Source organism: Pongo abelii, chromosome 23, assembly GCF_028885655.2.
Source record: "Pongo abelii isolate AG06213 chromosome 23, NHGRI_mPonAbe1-v2.0_pri, whole genome shotgun sequence".
Lineage (NCBI taxonomy): Eukaryota > Metazoa > Chordata > Mammalia > Primates > Hominidae > Pongo > Pongo abelii.
This window is the reverse complement of record NC_085929.1, coordinates 42,682,552-42,708,638: the sequence shown is the minus strand read 5'-3', so window position 1 is coordinate 42,708,638 and position 26,087 is coordinate 42,682,552. Positions and strand designations below refer to the sequence as shown.

At 47.2% G+C, this 26,087-nt stretch overlaps 1 protein-coding gene across 2 annotated transcripts; it reads left to right on the top strand.

Annotated features, from left to right (window-relative positions):
* Positions 1-3,543: 3,543 nt before the first annotated feature.
* Positions 3,544-21,381, top strand: APOL3 (apolipoprotein L3). Of its 2 annotated transcripts, XM_002831062.5 has the most exons (4): positions 3,544-3,649; positions 12,382-12,707; positions 16,121-16,247; positions 19,653-21,381. In XM_002831062.5, exons 2-4 carry the CDS (start codon positions 12,698-12,700, stop codon positions 20,497-20,499), a joined length of 984 nt encoding a protein of 327 aa, XP_002831108.3. In that variant the 5' UTR covers positions 3,544-3,649; positions 12,382-12,697; the 3' UTR covers positions 20,500-21,381. The 2 variants fall into 2 exon arrangements, with proteins under 2 accessions (XP_002831108.3, XP_063579109.1); XM_063723039.1 differs by lacking the exons at positions 3,544-3,649; positions 12,382-12,707 and adding an exon at positions 15,486-15,588.
* The last annotated feature ends 4,706 nt before the right edge of the window (positions 21,382-26,087 follow it).

The window sequence follows — 26,087 nt, the reverse complement described above, 5'->3', positions numbered from 1 at the left end:
TAACAGAAGTGGGGGCTGGAAAGGTTTCTGATTGATTCCATTCAGAAGCAGGAATGGGAATGGCTGATAGATCTCCGCTAGGGAAGATGTTAGCACAGATTCAACAGTTTCTGTGATGTTGTGCAGTCCATTGACGTTGTGTTTAAACAAGGTTTTAAAACTTCTTTGATGGTAGCTAAATATGGGTGTTGGAAAAAAACGTTAGGAGAAATGATTGCAAGTGTTAATCTAGTTTAAAAAGCAAAAATATTGGTCACTGCATTTAAAACAGCTATTTTAGCATAAAAAATTATTTCACCCATTCAGGAGGAGGCAATTAAACTGCAAATATATGAGAATAACTATAACAATCCAACTTAAAGCTAATATTTTTTTTTAAATGGCAGTAGGGAAAGTCAGTGGGCATTACTTATTTTTTGGCAGTCTTTTAAAGAGAGGCTTGAAGTCCACTAAAGTCTCACAAGTGTATTTGTCTGTGGAGACATCATCAGTTTGGGCAGCCCTCCGTGGTTTTACATAGGAGTATGGATCCAGCTGGCAATCCAGAATACACAGCACTGAGATCAAGCTAGTCTTGACATCCTGATATCCTTGACCATTACCGGGAGAGAGTGTCCCTGCTCTTTAGATGGAGGCTCCGGGTCTCCCAGGGCAGTCTGTGTGCCTCTCAAGTTGTGCCTATGTGTGGACCATGGCTGTGCCCAGCATGGAGACCCCTTCCTACAGTGGGTAGTACAGCCTTGCCCAAAACATTTGTCCCCTAGGTTCTGAATAAAAGTGGTTAGAAAGAAAGAAAAGAAATGAAGCTCTGTTGAAAAGAAAAAGGAAAAAAATTGCAAAACGACCTTCAGAAGCTGTGCTGCTGCCTGTGGCAGTGTGGTGGGAAGGGGGCCTCGGGTGGGGTGAGTGCCCAACAGGGTGGGCAAGGACGATTTGCGGAGTTCTCCAAAGCTTATGACCCACTATGGGCCTACCCTTCGTTCCCGGCTGTAAACCTCTAAACTTAGCATTTATCCAAACTATCCCATGATCCAAATCCCGATCGGCTCTCTTAATCAGTAATTTTAAAAATTGCATCCAGCCAAAGTGCCCAATCTGAAGGGAGTTGGGGGTGATTCCTGGCTGTGTGGCCACAGCATAAGAAACCATTTTACCTCTCAAAGCTTCCCTGTGTTGTTAACAGGCTCTGGGCTACAATGGCCACTACAACCTAATGAAGTTGTTTAATCACATTAAACAGCTAATTAAACCTAAATCCAGAGATTTCTCTAAACTCTTGTCTAAAAGTTATTGGTGGCATGTTGGGGGATATACCCCCTCTCTAATGCAGCAAATCCAACACTCATTGCAACTTCTCTTAGCCAAGCAGCGAAACATAGCACAAACATCTTGACCCAAAGAGAAAGGAAGCATTTTAGCAAAATATGTTTCAGTTCCCCAAGTTAAAATCAAGCACATATTCAAAGCCATACTGAACATAAATCTTCCAGGTCACAGCACTAAGATGTTACCAGGAATTCTGTGTTGGGATGGACCCTTTAACCGAGGAGATTAACAGAGCTGGAGTTCTGGACCAGTAATCTCGGTTCTTCTGAGAGTGGGCAAACGATTGCAGGCTAACTCCAAATGCAAGCTCAAAGCAAAGTGTATTGAAGCACAGTTAGACACTCTCAGAAGGAGAGTCGGCTAATTTCTGTGAAGTGAAGTCAGCCCCTCTATATACAGTTTAAGGTGCTTCTATGCGGTTTGTGGAGAGAAGTTGGGGTTGGGGCTGTGTCTGAGTAAAGGACGATGTCATTTGATTGGCAGTTTATGGTTACATAACTAAAATTAGGCAATGCATGTTTTTACCCATAATTTTCACAGAAAAGCCCACTCTGGGGCTTTCATATAATAAAACCACATTTTATTGTAATGATGGAATAATGAACTTGGGGTGACCTGAGGGCACAGTTTCATGTTACTGGGCATGTGCCCCTTTAGGGAATTTCCACCTGTGCCCTAGTTTCTCTTTCTTCAGGATGTGCTGGCCACAAACTATACCACCAACTTCATCAGTTAGGGGGGTGTTAGGATGGCTCTGGGGCTGAACTTAGGTGGTCCAGGGGCTGTTGTAGTGACAGGCTTTCTGCTCTCTTTTCTCCTCCCAGCTGCTAATGTCTACTTAACTGCCTGTTGGGAGCTGAAAAGGCCAAAGGGATTGTGACCAACTCAGTATTTCACTGGAGACTATATGATCAAACAGCAAACTGTTTATCATGAATCCAGGATGTGGGCAAACTCACACTGCACCCGCCGCCAGAAGGTTTCCTGAGGGCCATCACTCCCTGGTGCTGGGCTCCTTGAAGTTATCTACTGGGATATCTGGCGTCTATTATTCGAAGGATATAGTCTTGCAAGCCTGCTGTGAACCAAATGGCTGACTGACAATTACCTGACAATCACCCCCACCCTTTTTCTCGTCATCTCTTTTACCTAATAAACTCGGAGGGCTCGAAAAGCTCAGGGCCCTTGTTCACTAGAAGCAAGGAGCCCCCGACCCCTTCTTCCTAATATACTCTTTTGTCTTTGTCTTTTACTCCCACATCTGCCCCCGCTTTGTTCAGTCAACCTGGGACTGTGGCCAGTTACAACGGCCTAACAAAAGTGCCACAGAAGTGGAACATGGGGCAGTGGGCTCTGCTGAAGAGGATGCTAGGGGGCTTCTCAGGGGAGGAAATGCTAGATTTGTGTTCTGATAGAGGAGTGTGACTTTTCCAGGTGAAGGTAGCAGGTGTTCCTGGCAGAAGAACCCACATAAGGAAATGTCCAGAAGCCACACAGGCATGGCGTTCAACAAGAGCAGGTCTGGAACGGTGGCTCATGCTAAGGCAGGAGGATCATTTGAGGCCAGAGTTTGAAATCAACCTGGTAATAATAGTAAGACTTCATCCCTTCAAAATCACTTTTTAAAAGTAGCCAGGCCGAGTGGCTCATGCTTGTAGTCCCAGCTACTCAGGAGGTTCATTTGAACCCTGGAATTTGAGGCTACAGTGAGCTATTATTGTGCCACCGCACTCCAGCCTGGGTGACAGAGCCAGACCCCATCTCAAAAACAAAACAAAACAAAACAACAAAATAACCCCAACAGCAATACAATCAATATGCAATAAGCGTCCACCTGGCATGTGTGATGGATTGTGCTAATGCTGATGGCATGGAGGGAGTGAGGTGGACATCTGGGGAGTGTGGTGATAGTGGGGGTGGGGAGTAATCTGGAGGGTCTCATAGTCTTTCAGTGGCAGGTCTTTCTTCCTGAAAACACAGCAAACCCCCAACCCTAAGTATGGGAGGCAGGTGAGCTGGCCAAGAAGGACGTGGATGGCAGGTCTGGGGCTGCTCTTGGATCAGCAGGAGGGTGGGACCAAGGGTGCTGCTGGACCAAGGATGGGACTGGACCAAGGGTGGGGCCGGGAAGCATCCTGTTTTATACGTTTGATCAGGAGATGCTGCCAAGTTGTAACTTTCGCTTTCCATTTTGGGTTCCGGGGTATATCTCAGAGCCTGCAGAAAGTGTCTGGTTATTAGGCAGATGCACAGCTGGAGGTGGGATCCACACAGCTCAGAACAGCTGGATCTTGCTCACACTCTTTCAAGGGAAGCTTCCTTGGTAAGTTGGGGGTGGTCTGACCTTCCCCATCTCCACAACAGCTCTATAAGAGAAGGGTCATTCACCTTTCGTAGATGAGCTCAGAGAGGTTAGGTAACTGACCGAGGTCACGTCTCCGGGGTTCAAGCAATTCTCCTGTCTCAGCCTCCCAAGTAGCTGGGACTACAGGCGCGTGCCTCCACACCCGGCGAATTTTGGTATTTTTAGTAGAGTCAGGGTTGACTGAACAAAGCAGGGGCGGTCAGGCTGGTCTCGAACTCCTGACATCAGGTGATCCACCCGCCTTGGCCTGCCAAAGTGCTGGGATTACAGGTGTGAGCCACCACGTCTGGCTATTTTTTTAAAAACTTGATTTCAGTCTTTTCATGTTGATTTGAGCACCTCTTGTGGATTGTGGACAGTTACCTTTGTCTACTTTAAGTATTGCAAACCGTGCTTCCTATTCTTTCATTTTATTCTGGCTCTTGAATGATGTTCTTTCTAATTTTTAATTTGTAAGAGGTAAAACTCTATTCAATTTTCCCTTTAAGGCTTCTGGGAATTGAGTTTTGATTCGAAAGGTCTTCCCAACTCAACATTATTTTTAACATTTCTTCTAGTATAATTTTTTTCTTTCTGGGGTACACTTAGATCCCTTTGGGATTGATTTACTTATTTTTGGAGAAGAATTTGTTTCTTCTTTTTTTAAATGTAGGACCTGTTTCATGGGTACCTACTACAGACAAAGAAGAACAAGACTTTTTGTGTGTATTCTAAGGCACAACCAGTGCAGGAAGGAAATGACCTCTTTCCCGTAAAAGTCCCTGGCAGTAGTTGGTTGCTGCATAAGCGTGTCCTGGGCCTGGAGGGAGCTGGGCCCAGATGCAAGCCTGGGCCATTGCCGTGGGGGAGGGGAGGCTCAGGAACCATGGCTATGATTCAGAGGTTAAGTGGCTTGTATGTTTTTAGAAATTTCTTTTTCTCTTTCTCCTTGTACAAAAATAATAAGACTGGGGAGGACACGGGAGAAAATAAATGGAAACTCAGAAACCTGATAGAGCCACCAAAAGTACATGAAATCAGAGTCACGGTCTTCTTTGTTCTTCCCCAAAAAGAGATGAGCATCTAGATAGAAAGGAAAAACATTCAATTCCTCAACTGAAAGTGAAACTGAGGCTGGGCCATGTTGTCCAGAGGCTGGTTGCTTTTAGTCCAAGTAATGCCTCCCACACCTCGGATTTCAGCCAGGCTGTGCCGGGGAGGGCAGAGGGCACCTGGGTCAGACATAGGGGATGCAGCTGGGAACACAACAGGGTCCCTGCTGGATGCTCAGTGTTTAATGGGGAGACAGAGGCCCAAAGAGCCACACAGAGGTAGAGCTGCCCCCAGAAAGCAGAGTGCTCAGGGAGCCTGGGGAGGGCTGGGGGACGCCGCAGGGTCAAGGCAGCTTTGGCTGAGCCTCTGAGGATGGGTGACTTGCACATGGTAGGCATTCCAAGGGGAGGGAGCAGCCCGAGCAAAGGTCTGAGGCTGGGAATGGGGGTGGGGGGAGTAGATGGGCTCTGGGAGGCAGGGAAGCAGGGCGTCAGTGGGTACCTGGACCCAAGGTGACTGTGCGGGCAGGGAGCAGTGAGGAAGGTAGGAGCCCGTGTGCCCAGTTAAGGGGTTGAATTTGACCCTGGCAGGTCATTAAAGATTCCTCAGGAGACCTGGGTATTGTGGCTCAGGCCTGTAATTCCCATGCTGTCGAGGCTAATGCAGGAGGATCCCTTGAACCCAGGAGTTCAGGGCAAGCCTGGGCAGCATAGCACGACCCCATCTCTGCAAAAATGAAAATAAAAAGATTGACTGACTGACATAGTGATACACTTGTAGTTCCCACTACTCAGAAGGCTGAGGCAGGAGGATCGATTGATCCTAGAAGGTCAACAGTACAGTGAGTTATGATGGTGCCACTGCATTCCAGCCTGGGTGACAGAGCAAAAAATATATATATATATTGAAAATAAAAATAAAGATTCCTCAGGAGGAGCACAGTGTCTTCACCCTTCTCTCTCTCTCTCCCTGCCTAAGGAGGAGGACCCACAGCCAGTTGCAAGGAGCTGCTTTGCTGAGAGTCTCTGTCCTCTGCATCTGGAGAGCTTGGCTCAGAGCTGAGGCAGGAAGGAGGGCTCCCTGTCTGGGCCTCCTCCAGGAACTAAAGTCCCTTTCCGGGAATTGACCAAACTGCAGGCATGACCAGGGAGGACACGCTGTGTCCTAGTTGAGCTCGAGGGGAAGTATCCAGCTTCAACCCTCAGCGGATGCCCCAGACAAGATTCTGAGCCAAGCCAACAATGCCTAAGGAGGACGAGACCCTGGGTGCAGCTCATCACAAGTGTCGGGTGTGGTATGAGGCCCCAGCTCTCACTGCCCTCCTGCTCCTCTGCTCTGTGCTGGCTCCTGGTCCTTATGGCTCATGATGTTGAGACAGCTGCCCTGACCTAGGGGGTCACACACTGAACAAAGCAGGAAGAAGGGGAAGGGGAGCCCTCCTTCTATCACCCTTGTCCCTTACGCAAGAAGCACCCAGAAATCCCTCAGCACACTCCCCTAGTGCCTCTATTGACCTCACTGTCACCATGGTTCTATGGGGGCCCCAGATGATAGACACCTGGATGCAAGATCTCTAAGACAGAGGCAGGAAATAGGAAGAGGGAGGTGAGAGGCTTTCGATGAGGGTGCTTCTACCATGACCTTGAGGATGAAAACGCATCAGGGGGTCCCGGGAACCACTGCGTTGTTAACATAAAGTCTGGGAGCAAAGACCAGCAGCTGGAATGGATGTGCCTGGGAGCAGCTGAAACAGATGCAGCCAGAGCCGCAGTAAAGAAGAAAGAGATAGGGGCCTGCTTGGAGCCAACCCTTACCTTTGAGGGGCCTGACAGGGCCACCTCACAGCTGCCTGGGTTTGTTGTTGCCTCCTCACTACAGAAACCATGGAAATCTCTAGAGTCAATGTTTCCAGCCTGGGGCTACCAGGTCACTCCTGTAGGTGGTTGAATCAGTTGAGTTCATTCTTCTCAGTGAGGGGGACACACGTGGAGGTCCATCGGCACCTCCATAAGGGGTGCGAGAAGGAACCTGTTAGAGTATCTGGGCTCTGGCTTGGTGATTGGCAGGAGGGCCTATGAAACGGAGCCCACTCTGGATTGGGTGTTGCAGAAGGTGGGGGGCAAGTCTACCAGTGGGTATCTCAGCAAATCTCATCTAGAGAGAGGAAGACCAGGAAGAGGATAGAGTTGACTTGGTAAAGAAAAAACAGGCATTCTGTTTAGCCAGAAGAGGGCGTGTTTGGTATTTTGTGGGTGGAGCAGAGACTCAGTTTCTGTCTGTACTTAGACGATATTATGAAGTCTAATTGCTCTGTCTCATTTGCTCACAGTCTCAGAGTCACCCTGTGTGTGGTTACTATTCTGTGACATTATTTCTGTCCATAGGAGAATAACACTGCCCCTCCGGGAGTCCAGGTCAGCTTCCAAACTCTGTGGCGACTCTTCCTTCATTTTCGATACTTACGAACAGGAACATAAATAAATAGAAGGAAAAATATCCATTTATATTAAGATGCTCTTCTTGTTAAAACCAACTAACAATTAAACATTCCCTGTTACGATCATCTTTGCATTTCAAGTACCTTATTTTAGTCTTTTCTGTATACTTTTCTCAAATGTTCTCACTTGAATGTTAGTATCAACCTAAGGCCTTTCACAGACTCATCTCAGACCAAGTAAACATGATCATAATAATCACTATCAATTATTACTATTGAATATAAGTGGCATAAACCAAAAGTAAAATTCTCAGCCTCCCCCACATTTAAATGGACTTCCTCCTCAGCCAGGGCTCTTAAAATTTAACCTGAAAGACTGGTTCAGGCCGTGAAGGGAACTGGGGGTCAGACATGCTTCATTGTGCCTCTCTGGCTTTAATATCAACACAGGCTTTGTCTAATAAGAAACATTTTACAGCCTGTTTCTCTGTGAAGCCTGCTAGCTGAAAGCTTCATCTGCAGGATAAAACTTTGGTCTCCACAACCTCTTATCGCAAGTCAAACATTCCTTCCTATTGATCTCCGGTCTTTAGACAAACTCAACCAATTGTCAACCAGAAAACGTTTCAATTTACCTGTAGCCTGGAAACCCCCACTTTGAGTTGTCCCGCCTTTCTGGACCAAACCGATGCATTTCTCAAGTGTACTTGATTGATGTCTCATGCTCCCTAAGTGTATAAAATCAAGCTACACCCCAACAACCTTGGGCACATGTCGTCAGGACTTCCTGAGGCTGTGTCACAGGCATGCATCCTCAACCTTGGCAAAATAAACTTTCTAAATTAACTGACACCTGTCTCAGATTTTCCAGGTTCACAGCGCTTAGGACTGACCAGTGGGCATCCCTTTGAACACCGCTCTGAACATCTATGGAAGCATCCTTGCTTTCTGGGGTAACACATATCACAGTCCGGGGAATTTGGTTCCCCACAAGACGTCTTGGCTCCTTTGGGTGGAAAAGAGGCCCGTATCTTGAGTGGCAAGGTGCCACTAGAAATTATACCTAGTCGAGATAGGAGTTCAATCTGATTATGCTATTAATGTTAATAGTTTAACATAAAATATCAACATCCCTTCTTTTCTTAGCAGCTTGGTTACTCCAGCCACTGAGGTTTCTCTGAAGCTGACATTTGTCACATCAGAAAGCAGGTGTATTTCTCTTTGGCACTTGCTCACACTTCTCCATCAACTTTAAGGTGGTGGCACCACAACCCAAACCATTATTGAGGTTAGCAGTTACTAGCTACTATAAAGTAACTTCTGTTTTGTTAAAATTTTTAAAAAATCAATTAATAAGTGTATACAGTTCAGAGAAATCATTTAATAAAGAAGGCTCCATTCACTCCCATCCCCAATTAAAAGCAATTAATTTTGATGTTCAGATTTTCCTTTTTTTTTTTTTTTTTTTTTGAGACACAATTTCACTCTTGTTGCCCAGGCTGGAGTGCAATGTAGCTATCTCGGCTCACTGCAAACTCCACCTCCTGGGTTGAAGCGATTCTCCTGCCTCAGCCTCCTGAGTAGCTGAGATAACAGGCATGCGCCACCACGCCCGGCAAATTTTTTCATTTTTTTAGTAGAGATAGAGTTTCTCCATGTTGGTCAGGCTGCTCTCCAACTCCCAACCTCAGGTGATCCACCCACCTCAGCCTCCTAAAGTGCTGGGATTACAGATGTGAGCCAGTGTTCCTGGCCAGCTTTTCTTTAGGTAGTAAATCATTTTCTTTACATAATATTCTTATGCTAGGAGATGAAATAGAGTGAGAGTGCATGCTCTGGAGATTGGACACTTGAGTTTGGCTTCTGGCTGTCACTAGCTAGGGGCTCTAGGTGAATTACTTAACTTCTCCAAGCTTTAGTTTTCCCATCAGAAATATTAAGATGATAACAGTGCCTATGTAGGATGGTTGTTGTGAGAACTAAACATGAGTTTATTTAACCTTATTTCTTATGCCCTGAACTGTAGCCAGTATTTCTTGACTCTCCACTTTACAAAATGGCCATATTAATCCTCCCCCTCCTTCCTTCAGTGTTTCACCTCTCACCTTTACCACGGTACATTAATTATACTGACTGGTAACAAGTAGATTTAGTTCTCATATGTGAATATTCTGTTTTGTTCTAAAAGTTAAAAGTCAAACAAGCGTTTACATTTCAGTGATGTTTTAAGTCTTGTTTACTGTCGAGCTGAGTTGTACAATATGGTTGCACATGTTTTGCTGCATGGCTTTAGTTTTTCCTGATGTTTCTAATTGCCTTTGTTTTTTTGCCCCTCTTGTACTGTTTGCCTTCATGATTTCCTCAGTTTTTCTCAAACTGTGAATTATATATAGTGTTCTATCAAGTCCCCTTTCCCTACAGAGCCCTTTCCTTCTTATTCCATCCTGGACGGTTTGCTCTCTAGGCCTGCTGCATGCCCAGCTGTGATCCTTGCATTTCCTTCTCCCTGGGTTGATTTTTCTCTTTCATGTCTTTTTCTCTCTTGTTTTCCTTATCCCCTCTCCATGAGTGTGTGCACACACATACACACACACGCTCAGATTCTTCCTCCTCTCAGCCCCCACAGCTCATTCTCAAGTAGCTTTCTTTTCTGTTCTTTACTTTTTTTTTCTTTTAACGGAGACAGGGTCTCGCTCTGTGACCTCTTGGGCTCAAGACAGTCTCCCCAGTTGGCCTCCAGAGTATTTGGGACTAGAGGCGTGCATCACCACACCTAGTTCATTTTTGTATTCTTTGTAATGATGGAGGTGTCACTATGTGGCCCATACTGGTCTAGAACTCCTGGACTCAAAGAATTCTCCTGCCTTAACCCCCCAAAGTATGGGGTTACAGGCATGAGCCATCATGCCCAGACTCAAGTAGGTTTCTATGTTATTATTATGTATGGTAACTTTCTTATTCTATATCTAGCTCTGTTTTTGTTTTTGTTTTTTTCTTTTTCTGTCATCTTTTTAGTTTATTTTCTGGAAAGCTTCCTTGTATATCTTTTCGAATCTTGCACTAGAGTTGTTTATTTTCTCAATCACCTTTTAATTCTCAAGAAATCTTTTTTGTTCCATTATCTTTGTTCCTTTTCAGTACATAATGTTCTCATTTATGAATAAAACATTTTTATGTCCCTGAGGACATGGATTTGAGTTTTTAAAAATTATTTTCTATTTTCAAAATTATCCATTCCTTCTGGACTCGTTTTTTACTTGTGATCTTGATCTTTTCCCCATTTGTTGTCTTTCTGCTATATCTATTCCTAGATCTATTCATATTAAAGAAGGGGGCAGGTCCATGGGCAGTCTTCCCTGTAGAGTGATGAAATGAGAACCCCTTGGCATCAGGATACAAAGATATTATTTCTGGGGCCTTTAGATGCAGTCATGAACTCTCTAATTTTTTCCATCGGTGTAGACTCAAGGCTACTGTGAATCCTGTATGGGCCATGGGGCTGGTGAACTTCTCCCCTCTCTGAGGCTCTGCTTAGCAGGCAATTCTTGGCTGAATGTGCTCTTGGTTTTGCTGTGGGTTGCAGATCACTTTACCCCTCTCTATTCAGTTGTCACTTCTTCAGCCAGTTCTGTCTTCCAAATATCTGTTGATGTCTCTGATCTCCTGTTTTCCTCATTCAAATTTTCATATATATATATTTTTTGAGATGGAGTCCCCCTCTGTCACCAGGGTGGAGTGCAGTGACGTGGTCTCGGCTCACTGCAACTTCTGCCTCCTGGGTTCAAGCGATTCTCCTGCCTCAGCCTCCCGGGTAACTGGGATTACAGGCACACACCACCACACCCAGCTAATTTGTGTGTGTGTGTGTGTGCGTGTGTGCATTTTTAGTAGAGACAGGGTTTCACTATGTTGGCCAGCATGGTCTTGATCTCCTGACCTCGTGATCCACCCGTCTCAGTCTCCCAAATTGCTGGGATTAAGGCGTGAGCCACCACAACCAGTCCATTCAAATTTTCATTGGCAACAGAGGGTGCAGAGGCAGTGTGTGTGTTCTTGAGTCCGTCTGGTTGGGTGGGAACCCAGTCTTTACCCCTTAGTAGATTTCTGAGCTTGGGCAAGTCGCTGAACATCTGTTTCAGTTTTCTTATCTGGAAATGGAAATGCAAATGGTACTCACTTAATAGGTTCTTGGAAGAGGACTGTGAGTTATTATTTATAACATCTTAGAGCAATTAGTGGTACAAAGTCGAGTCCACAAATGTTCATCCCTATTTCTCATTGGCTGTTATTATACCTATAAGTGCCTTGACTAACACTGTAGTCAGATCTCAGAAGGGATAGTCAATAAATGTTCTTCTACCTTCTTAGAACAATGCCTAAACATAATCAACATTTGCTTTCTTTTTTCTCATTTCCCAAGGCAAGATCATCACAAGCAGAATGTGAAGAATGTTCCTCTGTATAAAGATCAGCATTTATTTAGGCTGGTTCTAGTGGCTGATGCCTGCAATCGCAGGACTTTGGGGGGCTCAGGCAGGAGGATTGCTTGAAACCAAGAGTTGGAGACCAGCTCTGGGCAACAAAGCGAGATCCACACTTCTAAAAAAAATTTTTTTTAATGTGCCTAGCGTGGTGGTATGTACCTGTAGGAACAACTACTTGGGAAGCTGAGGCAGAAGCATCACTTGCAGCCAGGACATAAAGGTAGAAGCAAGGGGGACAAAGGGTGTCCAGCACAGCACCAGTGAATTCACCAAGACAGACACTTGGGCACAGAGTGCAAGACAAAGATTTGGAATGAGGAGTCATTTACAATAAGCATGTATGCATGAGTCAATATTTTTATATATTTAAGGGAGTAGAGCCCAGTCATTGAAGACATGGGATTTGAATCAGAAGTCCTGGCTCTACACCTATTGTGAAAACATGGCAAGGTTACTTAACATTTGAGGTTTCTTCTGTTTCAAAATGGGAGCCACAGTTGCACCCATCTCCTGGCCTGTGTGTGATCATCGAATGAGACACATATAAGGAGCCCTGCAGATCACAGACACTCAATACACACTGGCTGTTATCAATTAGTTATCACACATGTTGCCAGGTCCAGGTCATTGTCAGAACGTTCCTTCCCATCTCTATTTCGGTGTATAGACTCTGTAGTTTCTGTGATTATCAGATGTCCATCCCTTCCTCTGATTATCTTCTCTTCATACCCCTACAGGACAAAAGGACCCTGCCTTGGTGTGAGAGTGAGAGCAGAGGGAGCTGGAGCAAGTAGAATTTCTCTAAATACCAGCTGGCTGGGGCCCAGGAGATAAAAAACACTGGGCTAGGTTGGTCTTGGCATTTGCTGACACGCAAAGGGATTGCAGAGATCCAGCCCCTCCAACCTCCCTCTGTCCACGGGTGGCTCACATTCAGTCCCACAATTTGCTTTCTCCTCCTCAAGGGTTAAGAAAAAAAAACAAACCCTTCCAGTCTGGTCAGTGACTGGAGAGATCCAAGGAAAGTCTCTCAGTGACCTGGCTGCTGGCACCATGGACTCAGGTAGGCTTGCCTCTTCCTGTTCCCTGGCTGGTTCCTACCCACACCTAGAATGGAGGGTGGCGCTTCCACAACTCAGTGAGCCGCAGAGGAACCCGGATGGACAAGGAGGACGATGAGTCTTCCCTGAGCCCCAAAAGAGGCCACATGGAGTCCCCCGACCCAGGGATCTGTGGGGGCATCAGTGTCCTGACCTCTCCTCAGGGGGACATGACCCAGGTGCCCACTTCCTCCCTGCCCTGGCACCTAGCAAACGACTCAAATGGGGCACCACAGCCTTGGGGAAGTGGAAACAGCAGGGTCGGGGAGTAGAGGGAGAGCAGGGGCCAGGAGATGCGGAGGGCTGAGAGAGGAGGTTGACCAGCAGCCCCGACCTCTGAACTCCCACTCTGCTCCCAGCTGACCCTGGGGCATTTCCAGCAGAGGCCAGTCCCCTCCCTCCAGCTCTTGCCCTGCACCAGCCCCTCTGCTCTGAGTGGCCATGTGAAAAGAGTGACTCAGCATCCCACTGAACTGGGCCTCATTCTGGCCTTTGCCACGTCTTCTCTATGTCACCTGGAGCTTCTTACCTCTCCTCACCTGGAATGCGAGTATAATATTTCCCCATGTGGTCATGAGGATCAAATAGTACATGGGTACCTGGCCCAGCCGGTGCCTGCCACACAGTAGGGCCTCCCTAAGAGTTGGTTCCCATCCCCTTTACCTGCCACTATTGATTCCAGGTGGAAGCCCCTTTTTGTCCCCCAGGGCACCTGCCCTGCACAGCCCATCACAAGCACCTGCTTACCAGGGATGACTGCCTCAGGCAGGGCCTCATTCCCATGATCTCAAATACCCCTTGTCAAAGAAAAATCTGAGGTGCAATCGAATTTTGAAGACTTTATTTGAGGAAGAAGCAAGTCATGAAGTGGGAAACATCAAAATGAAAGACATTTCATGTTATGATGGAAAAGTGTCAGAGGCGGGTATTTATAGGGTGAATATGGAAGTGGAATAAGGACATTATTTGATTTGTTGCAGTTGTCAAATTACGTTTTTTGGTTTACTTGTTGGAAAATTCCTAGTCGTGTACCCATCTGTCAGCTGGCTGCTCATGACTGGCCGAAGTTAAGTTTTGTTTGTGTCTAACGTAAGCACCCATCTGAAACGACTCCAGTTAAGTTTCCCATAGTTGGCAGTTTAAGGGGTGTTACAGCCATTCTGAAGGTCTGTTTGCTTTTATTTGCCCAGGTGTTCATTTTAAGTTTGCTTTAACAGCCTGGTACTCCCACCCCAGCAATACATACACAGATCTAGTGCTGGAGGTTCCCTCCATCCAACCCTGGTTTCCTTCATCCTTTCAGTGAAGGAGGAAAAAATAAAAGCAAAATACCCCTCATCCAAGTCAGCACTGTGTTCATTTCCCTAAGGCCTGTTTTCTCCCCTCACTAAGTTGCCTTGGCAACCAAGTCACATCTGCTCAGGAGCCGCCCTGGACAGCAAACTGGGCTGTGCTGAGTCCTGTCCAAGATGACGAGAGGGCAGGGAAGGTTAGAAGCCGGGACCTACCAGCCAACCCCAGAATCCTTCGGAAAGGCTGGGCTGGGGGGCCCAAGGAAGAAACTCTCTCTCCGAAACAAGATGATCTGTGGTTTAATAACAGGGCCAGCTGGGTTCAGAAGTGACAGTGGGGAGCCGTGTCCCCTGAGACCAGCCTGCAGGGGACAGAGGTAACACAGAAGGGCCACAAGGATCAGTGCTGAGGGTCCCGCTCCCCTGCCCGCCTAAAGAACCCCCTCCACTGCCCGTCTGAGAGTGCCCATGAGCAGCAGGAGGAATCCTCTGTGCATGGTAGTTTATTCAATGGTGTGGGGTTGAAATATTCTTTTTCAATAAAATGTTTAAAATCCCACAGGTATACTACAGGGGAGAATGCAGAAACCACAGGCATTTTCAAAATATATGGAGTCTTCAAAGTAATGGCAAGGGAACGCTGGCCTTGGAGTCAAATCCTGTGCTTCCTGCTTGCTGGGTTGGGGGGTGTCTCTCACCGTATGGGTCTCATTTTCTCCTTCTGTGAAATGAGAATGAGGCCTTGCAAGTGTGTCCACGGCAGGAAACGATTTTACCTCATGTCCCAGTGCATACGTAAATACATACTGCTTCCCAGTCCCTTCTCTGCAGTTCCATAATTCCCAAATCCCTGCAAACCGCATATTTTTTGGGCAAGTCATCTGGGCAGTAACCCTGCTATGTACTATGATGCATTGTACTGATAATATTATGTATCCCATTTAAGGTGAATATTCACTGGTTTCTCTGTTGAAACATTTGTACCTTTGATTACAAGGTTGAAACATTTGTAGCGTTGACCAGTCTGGGAGTGGTCAGTGATACAGCATATGCACCCTGTGTCATATCGACACAGATTGAAAATGTTGCCATCCTAAACACATCTAGATCCCAGGAATTTACATAAGGGTGTATATATATATATATTTCAAATATCTTACAAAAGAATACTCACTCTTGCTATGTTCAATACACTCTGATATTTTCAACACTCTTTTCTTTTTAAAATCCTGCTCTTGACAAAATGAACTATTTTCATAACCCACTGATGGGTCGAAACTCAGATTTTGAAGACACTGGTGTAAAGTGTTTGACAAGAGGCACATGGCAGAAGGAAGCGATCACTGGAATATTTCCCGTACATGGGGAGAAAACATGGTGGAAAGCTCACTTTCTGATGATTTTCAGCTGAAATAGATCGGTTGCTCCACAAAGCACCGTGGCACTTCCCTGGTGAATCACTCTTCTCGGGATGCCTTAGTAAAATGCCACAAGCTGGGTGGCTTCAACAACTGATGTATTTTCTCACAGTTCTGGAGGCAAGAAATCCAAGGTGAAGGTGCCAGCAGGGTTGATGTCTGGGGAGGGCTTTGCTCCTGGCTTGCAGAGGCTGCCTCAGGGCTGTGTCCTCACATGACCTTCCCAGTGTGAGGTGTGTGTGTGTGTGTGTGTGTGTGTGAGAGAGAGAGAGAGAGAAAGAGAGACAGGAAGAGAGGGCTAGAAGGCAAGAGAGACAGCGGGGTGGGGGGGCAGGGTGGGGGGGAGAGAGAGAGAGAGAGATCTTCTGTCTCTTTTTTTGTTTTAACTAGACACCAGTCCTATAGGATTAGGGCCCTACCCTTACAACCCTCTTTAAATTAATGACTTCCTTAAAGGCTCAATCTCCAAATATAGTTACTGGGGTTTAGGGTCTCAATATATGAATTTGGAGGGCACACAACTCAGTCTATAGCACTGATGCCTCCATCAAAAATACCCCATGTGACAGCTGGTTCAAGAGGATTAACATCGAACCACCTTATACTCAATGCCATTTAGGCTGTAGCACACTTTCTTCCAATCTTATGCTTTTTGTTTCCAACTAGAAAAGAAACGCTTTACTGAAGAAGTCATCGAATACTTCCGGGAGAGAATCAGCCCAGTGCATCTGCAAATCCTGCTGACTAACAATGAAGCCTGGAAGAGATTCGTGGCTGTGGCTGAATTGCCCAGGTAACCTCCATGGGGTTACCTCCATGGGGCACCCCGGCTATGCCATCCTGATCTCCCCTGGGCTAGTTTTCTCTGGCAGGCACACCTCCTCCAGGCAGCCCCTTCTGCTGAACTTGAGAATGTCCCTCTCAGCAGTCCAGGAGGAATATTTCCTCCAAGTCCTTCGCTGGCAGTGAGTGACCTCAGGCTGAGGGGAGAGGAAGCCCACAAGGGCAGAGTCAGTTCTGCCATCTACTGGTGATGAGAGCTTTGCAAGCTACTTGACTACTTTCTGCTTTCCTTTCTTCATCCATTGAGCTTTATTGTGAGAAAAATAAGCTGATGCATGTAAAGTATTTAGCATAATGACTGACACATGGTAGGTGCTCAGTTAATGTTACCTTTTAAAAAGATTGCTGGGGACAGACCAGGACCAAAAGTGTTTTTCTTTTTCTTTTTTTTTTTTTTTTTGAGACGGAGTCTTGCTTGTCGCCCAGGCTGGAGTGCAGTGGCGTGATCTCGGCTCACGGCAAGCTCTGCCTCCCGGTTTCACGCCATTCTCCTGACTCAGCCTCCCGAGTAGCTGGGACTGCAGGCACTGGCCACCACACCCGGCTAATTTTGTTGTGTATTTTTAGTACAGACGGGGTTTCATCGTGTTAGCCAGGATGGTCTTGATCTCCTGACCTCGTGATCCTCCCGCCTCGGCGTCCCAAGGTGCTGGGATTACAGGCATGAGCCACTGCGCCCGACCAAGTGTTTTTCTTAGAGATGGACGCCCAGCAGGACTTTCTTTGAAAAAAGCCAGAAAAATCTTGACCTGATCAATGTGTGTTCCTGGAGATGCTGTCTGGGGCCCTTTTCTTCCACCTCTGAGGAACTGCACAAACACAGCAGGATCCTCCTGCTGACCCAGGACACAGAGAGGCTGGAATGGAGTTGGACAGAGCTGGGGTGGATCTTGGCTCTGTCCCTGCACAGCTCTGGGGCTGTTGTTTTATGTCTTAGAGACTGGGACCTGCCTTCTGTCCAATGCTAATAGTAGTTCAATCAGATGGGAGTGTGGTTAAAGCCTCAGAATGAACAGCAGGTCAAAGATGGGGAACCAAGTAGCATGATGCCATCCAAAGACCCAGAGAGACGTTTCAGGGGCAGAGCCAGGGGTCAGGATGGGGCAGGGGTGGGCCTGGGTTGGAGGAGCAGCAGGAAGGCTCGGGCACCAAGGCTGGGAGTAGGGTGAGAAGAGGGAGGCACTGAGAGCATGAAATGTAATGTGGCTATGGACTTACAGAGGACCCGTAGTGGGAGAGGGATATTTCTTCCCTCCCCGATTTGATCCCATCACTGACGGGCAGAGTGGGCCATGGGTGACTGTTTCCCCGACACCATGCCTGGGAACTGGGGCGTTCTGAACTGCCATTTGGGACCCTCTTCTCTTCTACATAGAGTAGAGGAAGTATTTCTTCGGGCCAGCTTCCAGAGTTGGAACAAGTGTCTGCCAATTGGGTAATTTGGAGGGTTCTCGGGAGACTCACAATTCCCCAATCAAAGAGAAAAACACTTTCTCTACCATCTTGTCCAAATGCAGGTCTTTTCAGCATTAGTGATTTATAGAGATGATTTTCAAGGTCTCATGAGTCCATAAGAGGTTCCATGAAATTGCACATGGCACTGGCATACGCACACAGGTGAAGCTGTCACCTGCTAAGGCATTAGTTTGGCTGGTGACATGTGAGAGTGAGACACTGAAGCTTGGAGGTGCCAGGTCAGGAGGCAGTAAAGTGGCTTGAGAGTTCGTGTGCAGCCAGGATTAATAGCCAAGCCTTTCACTTTTCAGTCAAAGGGGGCAGTGGCTGGACCCAGTAGCCTTCAGTCAGAAGATCAAAGGGCATGAGGCATTGGAAGAGAGAACATGCCAAGCAAGGTGATCTCTTCCAGTCTGAGGTTTTATTTGATTTCTTAAGGACTCAGATTTAGTCAAAATGCAATGTCTGAAGGCACCCTTCCTTCTGACACCAGTTGCAGATTTGAAGGTGTTTCTTAAGCCCCACTCAGGTTTGATAATTCACTACAAAGACTCACGTAACTCACTGATAACTGTTATTGCATGATTGTGGTTTATCACAGGGAAAGAACACAGATTAAAATCAGCCTAAGGAAGAGACACACAGGGCAGAGTCTGGGAGGGTTTCACGCGTGAAGCTTCGTTGTCCTCAGGAGGCTGTGTTCTCCTGTGTCAAAGTGGGACAAAACACATGGGGTGTTGCCAACCAGGGAAGCTCACCCAGTTAAGGAAAAATTCCTGTGAATCACATTAAATCAGGAAGGAAGCCTTTATTCAGGATTGTTGTTACAGGGGAGGGAGGCTGAGCCCAGCTCCAAATACAGTAAAGAGAGAGGGGTAGTCACAGCCAACACCAGGGTGAGGAGTGGGAGATGGACCAGTTTTGACAGGAGACACCAGAATGGGGGGTTTCTGCTAAACTGGCTTAACAAGATGCTCAACTAAAGGCAGGTAAGGAGCGGGTGAAGACCATGATCAGACAACAAGAAGGCTCAGACAGCAAGTGGGGAGGACCCTCCCTAACTGCCTTGGGGGATTCTTGCTGAACTGGGGCAGTACAGGCCCAGGAAGCACGGGATGGACATGGAAGGTCAGCGCCTAGAGGAGAAAAGGCTCAGAGCAGCCTGACTGGAGTTTGGCCAAGGAGAAAGTCTTTCTCAACCTATGCCTCAATGTACAGAGCTCTTTCTGGGGCTGGATCACAAGCTGTCCTGATGGCTGACATGGAGTCCCTAGCCCCTCCCTGAGGTCTAACACCCTTAGTTCCCAGTTCCTCTGGAAGGCAGAAAAGATACTTAATAGCCCCAAACCCCATCACCCATCACATTGCTATACTGTGCTGTAGCCAAACCACCAGGGAAACAAAGATGTTCCTACCAGGCAGGACATTCCAGGGCCCCAGAGATCGCTTCCCAGGGCCCCAGGACAAGGAAAGACCTCTCTTCTAATAAAGTTAATCCTTCACTGTTCTATGATCCTCTGAATGAAGGTCTTTTTGCTCTGAACCCACTTCTCTTTGTTCATCTACAAAGTTTCCCCTCTCCACACACTATTGGAGTGATGGTGTTGACCTCTCTTGCTTGAGGAGCCATTTTTATCAAATACCTACCACTAAAGAGCATCTGAAGATGACTTTAAGTTTTTTATTCCCATATGGAATAAGTACTGTGGCATATCTATGATATACAAAGCATGTTTAACCTTGGAAAAATTATTTTAAATTTTTCCATTTAAAATTTAAAGCTTTATTTCCATTTGACTCATAGTAACAGCTCTGTGATTTATGAAGAGCAGATCTTATTGAGCTCATTTTACAGATAAGTAAGCTGCCTTTCTTAATCATCTGTCCTTTATTGGTACAGGGATGAGGCAGATGCTCTCTATGAAGCTCTGAAGAAGCTTAGAACATATGCGGCTATTGAAGACAAAGATGTGCCGCAAAAAGACAAGCAGTTTAGGGAGTGGTTTTTGAAAGAGTTTCCCCAAGTCGAGAGGAAGATCCAGGAGTCCATAGAAAAGCTTCGTGCCCTTGCAAACGGGATTGAAGAGGTCCACAGAGGCTGCACCATCTCCAATGTGGTGTCCAGCTCCACTGGCGCTGCCTCTGGCATCATGTCCCTCGCTGGCCTTGTTTTGGCACCATTTACAGCAGGGATGAGTATGGCCCTTACTGCAGCTGGGATAGGGCTGGGAGCAGCGTCTGCTGCAACTGGGATCACCACCAGCATTGTGGAGCACTCATACACATCGTCAGCAGAAGCTGAAGCCAGCAGGCTGACTGCAACCAGCATTGACGGATTGAAGGTATTTAAGGAAGTTATGCATGACATCACACCCAACTTGCTTTCCTTTCTTAATAATTATCACGAAGCCACACAAACCATTGGGAATGAAATCCGCGCCATCAGGCAAGCCAGAGCCGGTGCCCGACTCCCTGTGACCACTTGGCAAATCTCAGCTGGAAGTGGTGGTCAGGCGGAGAGAATGATTGCAGGTACCACCCGGACAGTGAGCAAAGGAGCCCGGATCCTGAGTGCGACCACTTCAGGCATCTTCCTTGTACTGGATGTGGTCAACCTTGTAAACGATGCAAAGCACTTGAATGAGGGGGCAAAGTCTGTGTCTGCTGAGGAGCTGAGGCGGCAGGCTCAGGAGCTGGAGGAGGATCTAATGGTGCTCACTCAGATCTATCAGCATCTGAATTCATGAATACCCAGTGACCCCAGACCAGCGCAGCCAGCCGGGAAGATGAGCCATACACAGGCCACGACAAAATGCAGACATTTTATTTGAGGGATAAGGAGGGTGAGGTAAAGTTTATGGAGCTGAGTGTTAGTGACTTTGGCATTTCTGTAGCTGAGCACGGCAGGGGAGGGGTTAATGCAGATGGCAGTGCGGCAAGCAGAAGGCAGGAACGCTGGAGCCTGGAATAAGGGAGGAGAGGGGACTGGAGAGTGTGGGGAATGGGAAGAAGAAGTTTCCTTTAGACTAACGAATATATTGGGGGGAGGAATAGAGGGGAGGTGTGCAGGAACCAGCAATGAGAAGGCCAGGAAAAGAAAGACCTGAAAATGCAGAAAGCCGAAGAGTTAGAACTTTTGGATACAGCAGAAGAAACAGCGGCTCCACTACCGACCTACCCCCCGGTTTGATGTCCTTCCAAGAATGAGGTCTTTCCCTGGTGATGGTCCCCTGCCCTGTCTTTCCAGCATCCACTCTCTCTTGTCCTCCTGGAAGTGTATCTCAGTCAGCCAGTGGCTTCTTGATGATGGCGGTGGTGGTGGAGGTTGTAGTGTGATGGATCCCCTTTAGGTTATTTAGGGGTGTATGTCCCCTGCTTGAACCCTGAAGGCCAGGTAATGAGCCATGGCCATTGTCCCCAGCTGAGGACCAGGTGTCTCTAAAAACCCAAACATCCTGGAGAGTATGCGAGAACCTACCAAGAAAAACAGCCTCATTACTCATATACAGTAGGCAAAGAGACAGAAAATTAACTGAAAAGCAGTTTAGAGACTGGGGGAGGCCGGATCTCTAGAGCCATCCTGCTGAGTGCCCTGTGTGTAAGTCCTAATAAACTCAACTACTCACCAAGATGGACTTATTTGAGTCATTCCTTGGTCTCCTGGCTCCTTTCCCGCTTTGGGAGCAAGTTCCTGTCTGAAGTTTTTGTCTGAACAGTGGTAAAGGTGATGGTGATGATGTCAGTGGACAGCAGGAGGACTTGACAAATGTCAGCCCTGCTTGGGGCCAGGATGCACTGAGGGAACGATGACATTCCAATGAAACTCCAAATTCTGTATTGGAAAAGTCATTGATTTGTGAAGAAAAATAAAAGGAGGCTGGGCACGGTGGCTCAGGCCTGTAATCCTGGCACTTTGGGAGGCCGAGGCGGGTGGATCACCTGAAGTCAGTAGTTGGAGACCAGCCAGGACAACACAGCGAAACCCCTTCTCTACTAAAAATACAAAAATTAGCTGGGCATGGTGGTGGGTGCCTGTAATCTTAGCTACTAAGGAGGCTGAGGCAGGCGGATTGCTTGAACTCAAGAGGTGGAGGTTGCAGTGAGCCGAGATGGCGCCACTGCACTCCAGTCTGGGAGACAGAGCGAGACTCCATCCCCCGCCCGCCCCCCCACCCCCCCCCCAAAAAAAAAAACAAGGAAGAGAAAAGCAAAACCAGATGCCAGGAACCAATCAAGGAACTTTGTGGTGCATTGAGGAGATGAACCAGCCTGCAGTCAAGAGACCCTGCCTCTCTGAGCCTTAGTTTCCTCATCAGTTGGGAAAGAGGGGCTGGACAAGATGATACCTCAGGTCTACCTGGCTCTCTCCTCTTGTGTTCTGGAGATTTGGGTTCAAGCAACACTGACCTATGCCTGTGCCTTTATGGTGCTGATGGATGGGCTCCTCTGGGCTCTGGGCGCCTGACTTCACTTCCTCATGATCCTTCTTCCAGGGACTCAGGGAACTAGGCCTCCATGGCCCCTTCTGCTTGCTCTTCTGGTCGGTCATTTCTGGGCGACCCCAGTGCCCAGTGGCCCCTGAGGCACTCAGGGAAAGCTTGTAGACATCTGGCTTGGCCCAAGTGCAGGCATGGTCCCCATCTAGCAGCCAGGGCCCACGGATGACATGGATCACACAAGGCTGACTAAGATCAGAGGGGCCTGTGTGTAGGTTGAGAGAAAGTCCATGAGAAATAGAGGAACAGAGAGAGATAGCCAGACAGCAAGCACCCTCATCCAGTCTGCAAACACCCTCATCCAGTCTGCAAACACCCTCATCCAGTCAGCCCTCTCATTTCACCCAGACTCCTGCAAAAGCTTCCAGAATGGTCTTCGCTGTTACACAGCCCTTGCCACTATCCCAGCCCATCCTCCACACTGGGCCAATTTGACCCGTAAGAACATAGATTTCTTCAAACACCGGCTTCCATGTCTTCAATGGCTTCCTATTACTCTTAGCACGAAAGCCCAGAGCCTTCATGCTGTCTAATGTAGGCTGCTGTGGCCTGAGTTCCCCTGAAGGGAGAGCCCTAGGCAAGGCTCCCAGGCAGAGGATTTGTTTGGGAAGTGATTCTAGGAGCAGGACTGGGGTACTGGGAGGAGTGACACAGAGAAAGACGGAGGGCTGATGCCAGGAGAAATTCTTGATAGGGTCACCCATGTGGGCGACTGGAGACCTCCTGAGGAGTCTTCAAGGAGCGTCCTCAGAATGTTCCTCTACAGGGAGGAGAGAGGGAGGCCTGTAACCACTGCTCCTGTCCCCCATGGGCTTATCCCAGTGGGCATTAATTATCTGTATTTCCATGTATAGAGCCTGTGGGCACTTGGCTGGAGCCCGGAGCAGGGGCAAGAGATACAGAATGCACAAAATCACCCTAGAACCTCTCCTAAGTGACTCATAAAGTGCACCCAGGGCCTACTTAGTCCTTTTTTGTGTAGAATCCTGCAGAACACTTGCCTCAGTCCCTGTAACTCTCCATCAGCCAAGGTTTCCCTGACCTTCGGTTGGTTGGTCTATTTCTTCCTGATGAGGTCAAAACAGCCATGGCTACCGACTTGCCTAACACCCCAGCAATGTGTTTCATTTGTTTGTCAATTGTTCATGAGTTCTTCGATAATTCAAATTCTTTTCATACATTTCGCTTAGGCTTTGAATGTTTCCGGCACTGAGTAATTTACTTCAGTGATCTATCCACCATTTGCCCTGACACTTAGAGTTGAAATGCCATCATGCTACCTGCATTTGATGCAATTCCACTGTACTGCTAGTATTGGTGAAAAATTTTTCAGTTGCAAGCAACAGAAACAGAATCTAGCTGTCTTAAACAAACTAGAAGATTCATTGGATGAGAACTAGGGCAGGTCAGAGGACGGAAGGAAGAACAAAATCTACAGAATTCGGAAGGACAGGAGCAGACCATTACCAACATCGGAAAAGTATGGTTTGCCCTTTCAGGGCTCTTCCCGCACCTGGCTTAGCTCCACACACTTTGATTCCTAGTGTCTCTGATTAAAGTTTCACATTCTCAGTAGACAGAATAGCTTGGGTTAGTGACTCTTCTTGAACTAATCAGTGAGGCTATGGTATCAGGAATGGGGATGGGTAACAGAGACACAAACCCTAATGGGAAGCCTCTGGCCAAACAGCCACCTGAATTTGTGCTCATTGTATACAGTCAATCGCTTGCTACGGCACACACACTCTTCTTCTCATACAAACAAAAAGAACTCTCCTTATCTGCTATGAACCCAGCCATCCCAAGGAAAAAGGCAAATGCACTTGCCTCTTCTCCAACGAGAGCCACACACAGCATCTCCACCTTCTGCATGCTGAAGTTATGTCACAGGAGGAGGGCCCCAGCACACTGTCAATTTTTCTTTTGGTCCATTGGCAGCTTCTGTCTCAGAATTTTTGTGTGTATATATTTGTAGAAAATAAAGAGATACGGTCAAGGCTACAACCACTGCTGACCATTGCTGCCGCCGTCACAAGTCTTTAATTGTTCCACTCAATGTTCCTCTTACTTATGGGCAAAGCCATCCTCATGGTATCTAAGATCCTTGATGGTCTGGCCTCAGTAAGTTGGTGAAATTTCCTATTCACATTTACACTAATACTCTAATACTTTAGAGTATTACAAGGAGCAATCCTAGGAGATCCCTCAATTCCTACTGTCCTGCTGTGTAATAACAACATGAGCTTCCCTGGATGAACATGATCCATGATTATATCCAACCCAGTGACATCATTGCTATCCCTAAATCAGGTAGCATGAGAAGCCAGCTATGGTTTCTTCTGAAACAACTTTTGTCAACCTTAAATACTGAAACTTCCAGACCCAAAAGTCTGTGAGTTAGGGGCATGTATTGTAAACAAAATTTTTGAAAGTGGCTTATTGTGGGTAACCATAGAGCTATCACCCTCATCTTAACCTCTTACTGCCCTGCTCCATAAATTCTGGCTATCACAGGAAATGGGGTAAATTCTGGGTATGGATTCAAAACATATCACATCCTAAGGGCAGCTCCCAGCCTGTGATACGGAGCTGAGTCCCCTTTGGGCCATTTCCATGGGACCTAAGGCTGTCATTTCCGGGGTTGAGATTCACTGGGTGCCAAGTGGTCAGCCTTGATGAGTGGGGTCCATGTTGTGTGGTTACATAGAGCTCCATATTAGGCACGTTGGTTTCTGAGCCCATTCTGAAAATATCAGGCTCCCTGGGGAACAGAGGAGATTTGAGCCTTAAAGTGTGACTTCTTCCCTTGTTTATTAACAGCCTCTGGGCCAGGCATGGTGACTCATGCCTGTAATCCCAGCACTTTGGGAGACCGAGGCGGGTGGATCACTTGAAGTCAGGAGTTGGAGACTAGCCTGGTCAACATGGTGAAACCCTATTTCTACTAAAAATACAAAAACTAGCCACCAGACATGGTGGCGGGTGCCTGTAATCCCAGCTACTTTGGAGGCTGAGGCACGAGAATCGCTTGAACCTGGGAGGCAGAGGTTGCAGTGAGCCGAAATTGCACCACTGCACTCCAGCCTGGGCGATACAGTGAGACTCAGTCTCAAAAAAAAAAAAAGAGTCTTTTTTGATAGCGGACATCTTCCAATGAGCATTCACATGGGGCAGATTTTTTTTAGTTCTACCCTTGTCCTGAAAGCTCTATCTATGTTCCTCTTCCCTAAAAATCTTTGTCACCGAGCCTCCAGATTTATTCCTTCTAAAATGTTGAACTTCCAGCTAATTCCTCAGCTGTTACCCAGGAAACAATGCAGATCCTGGTCTGAAGATGCAGCTCCTTCCAGGCAGCCTGGACTGTGAGGTGCGCTCCATTGCTCTTCAGGAACCGTCCTTGAGAGGTGTTCCACAGCAGGCCAGGCCTGGCGGGAGCAGGTGGGCCAGGCAGAAAGCTCAGCAGAATTTGAGAGATGCTGAGTACTCATGACTCTGTGTAAGCACCTGCATGCAGCCCTCATGGTCTTTTCTGAGCTGTCAGTCATTTATCTCTATTTAGTCATTTTGTGAATTGGAGTTAGCTTCCTTCCCTCTACACTCAAAGACGGCATGTCAACATTTTAGGCCTCTGGGTGGAATGAACTTGTTCCCCGGGAGGGAGCTGATTGGTATCTATTCGCCTCTTCCTAGTTTTGTGGGGTTTCCCAGCATGCGGAGTCATAGAGAAAGACTGGTCCCACCTTCTATGTAATGCCCAAGAGAATAGACGACTCTCTGTCCACCCCCACCCTGGCATCTAGGGCTTCTGGACAAGACCTAGGCTGGCTATTTGGCTGCTT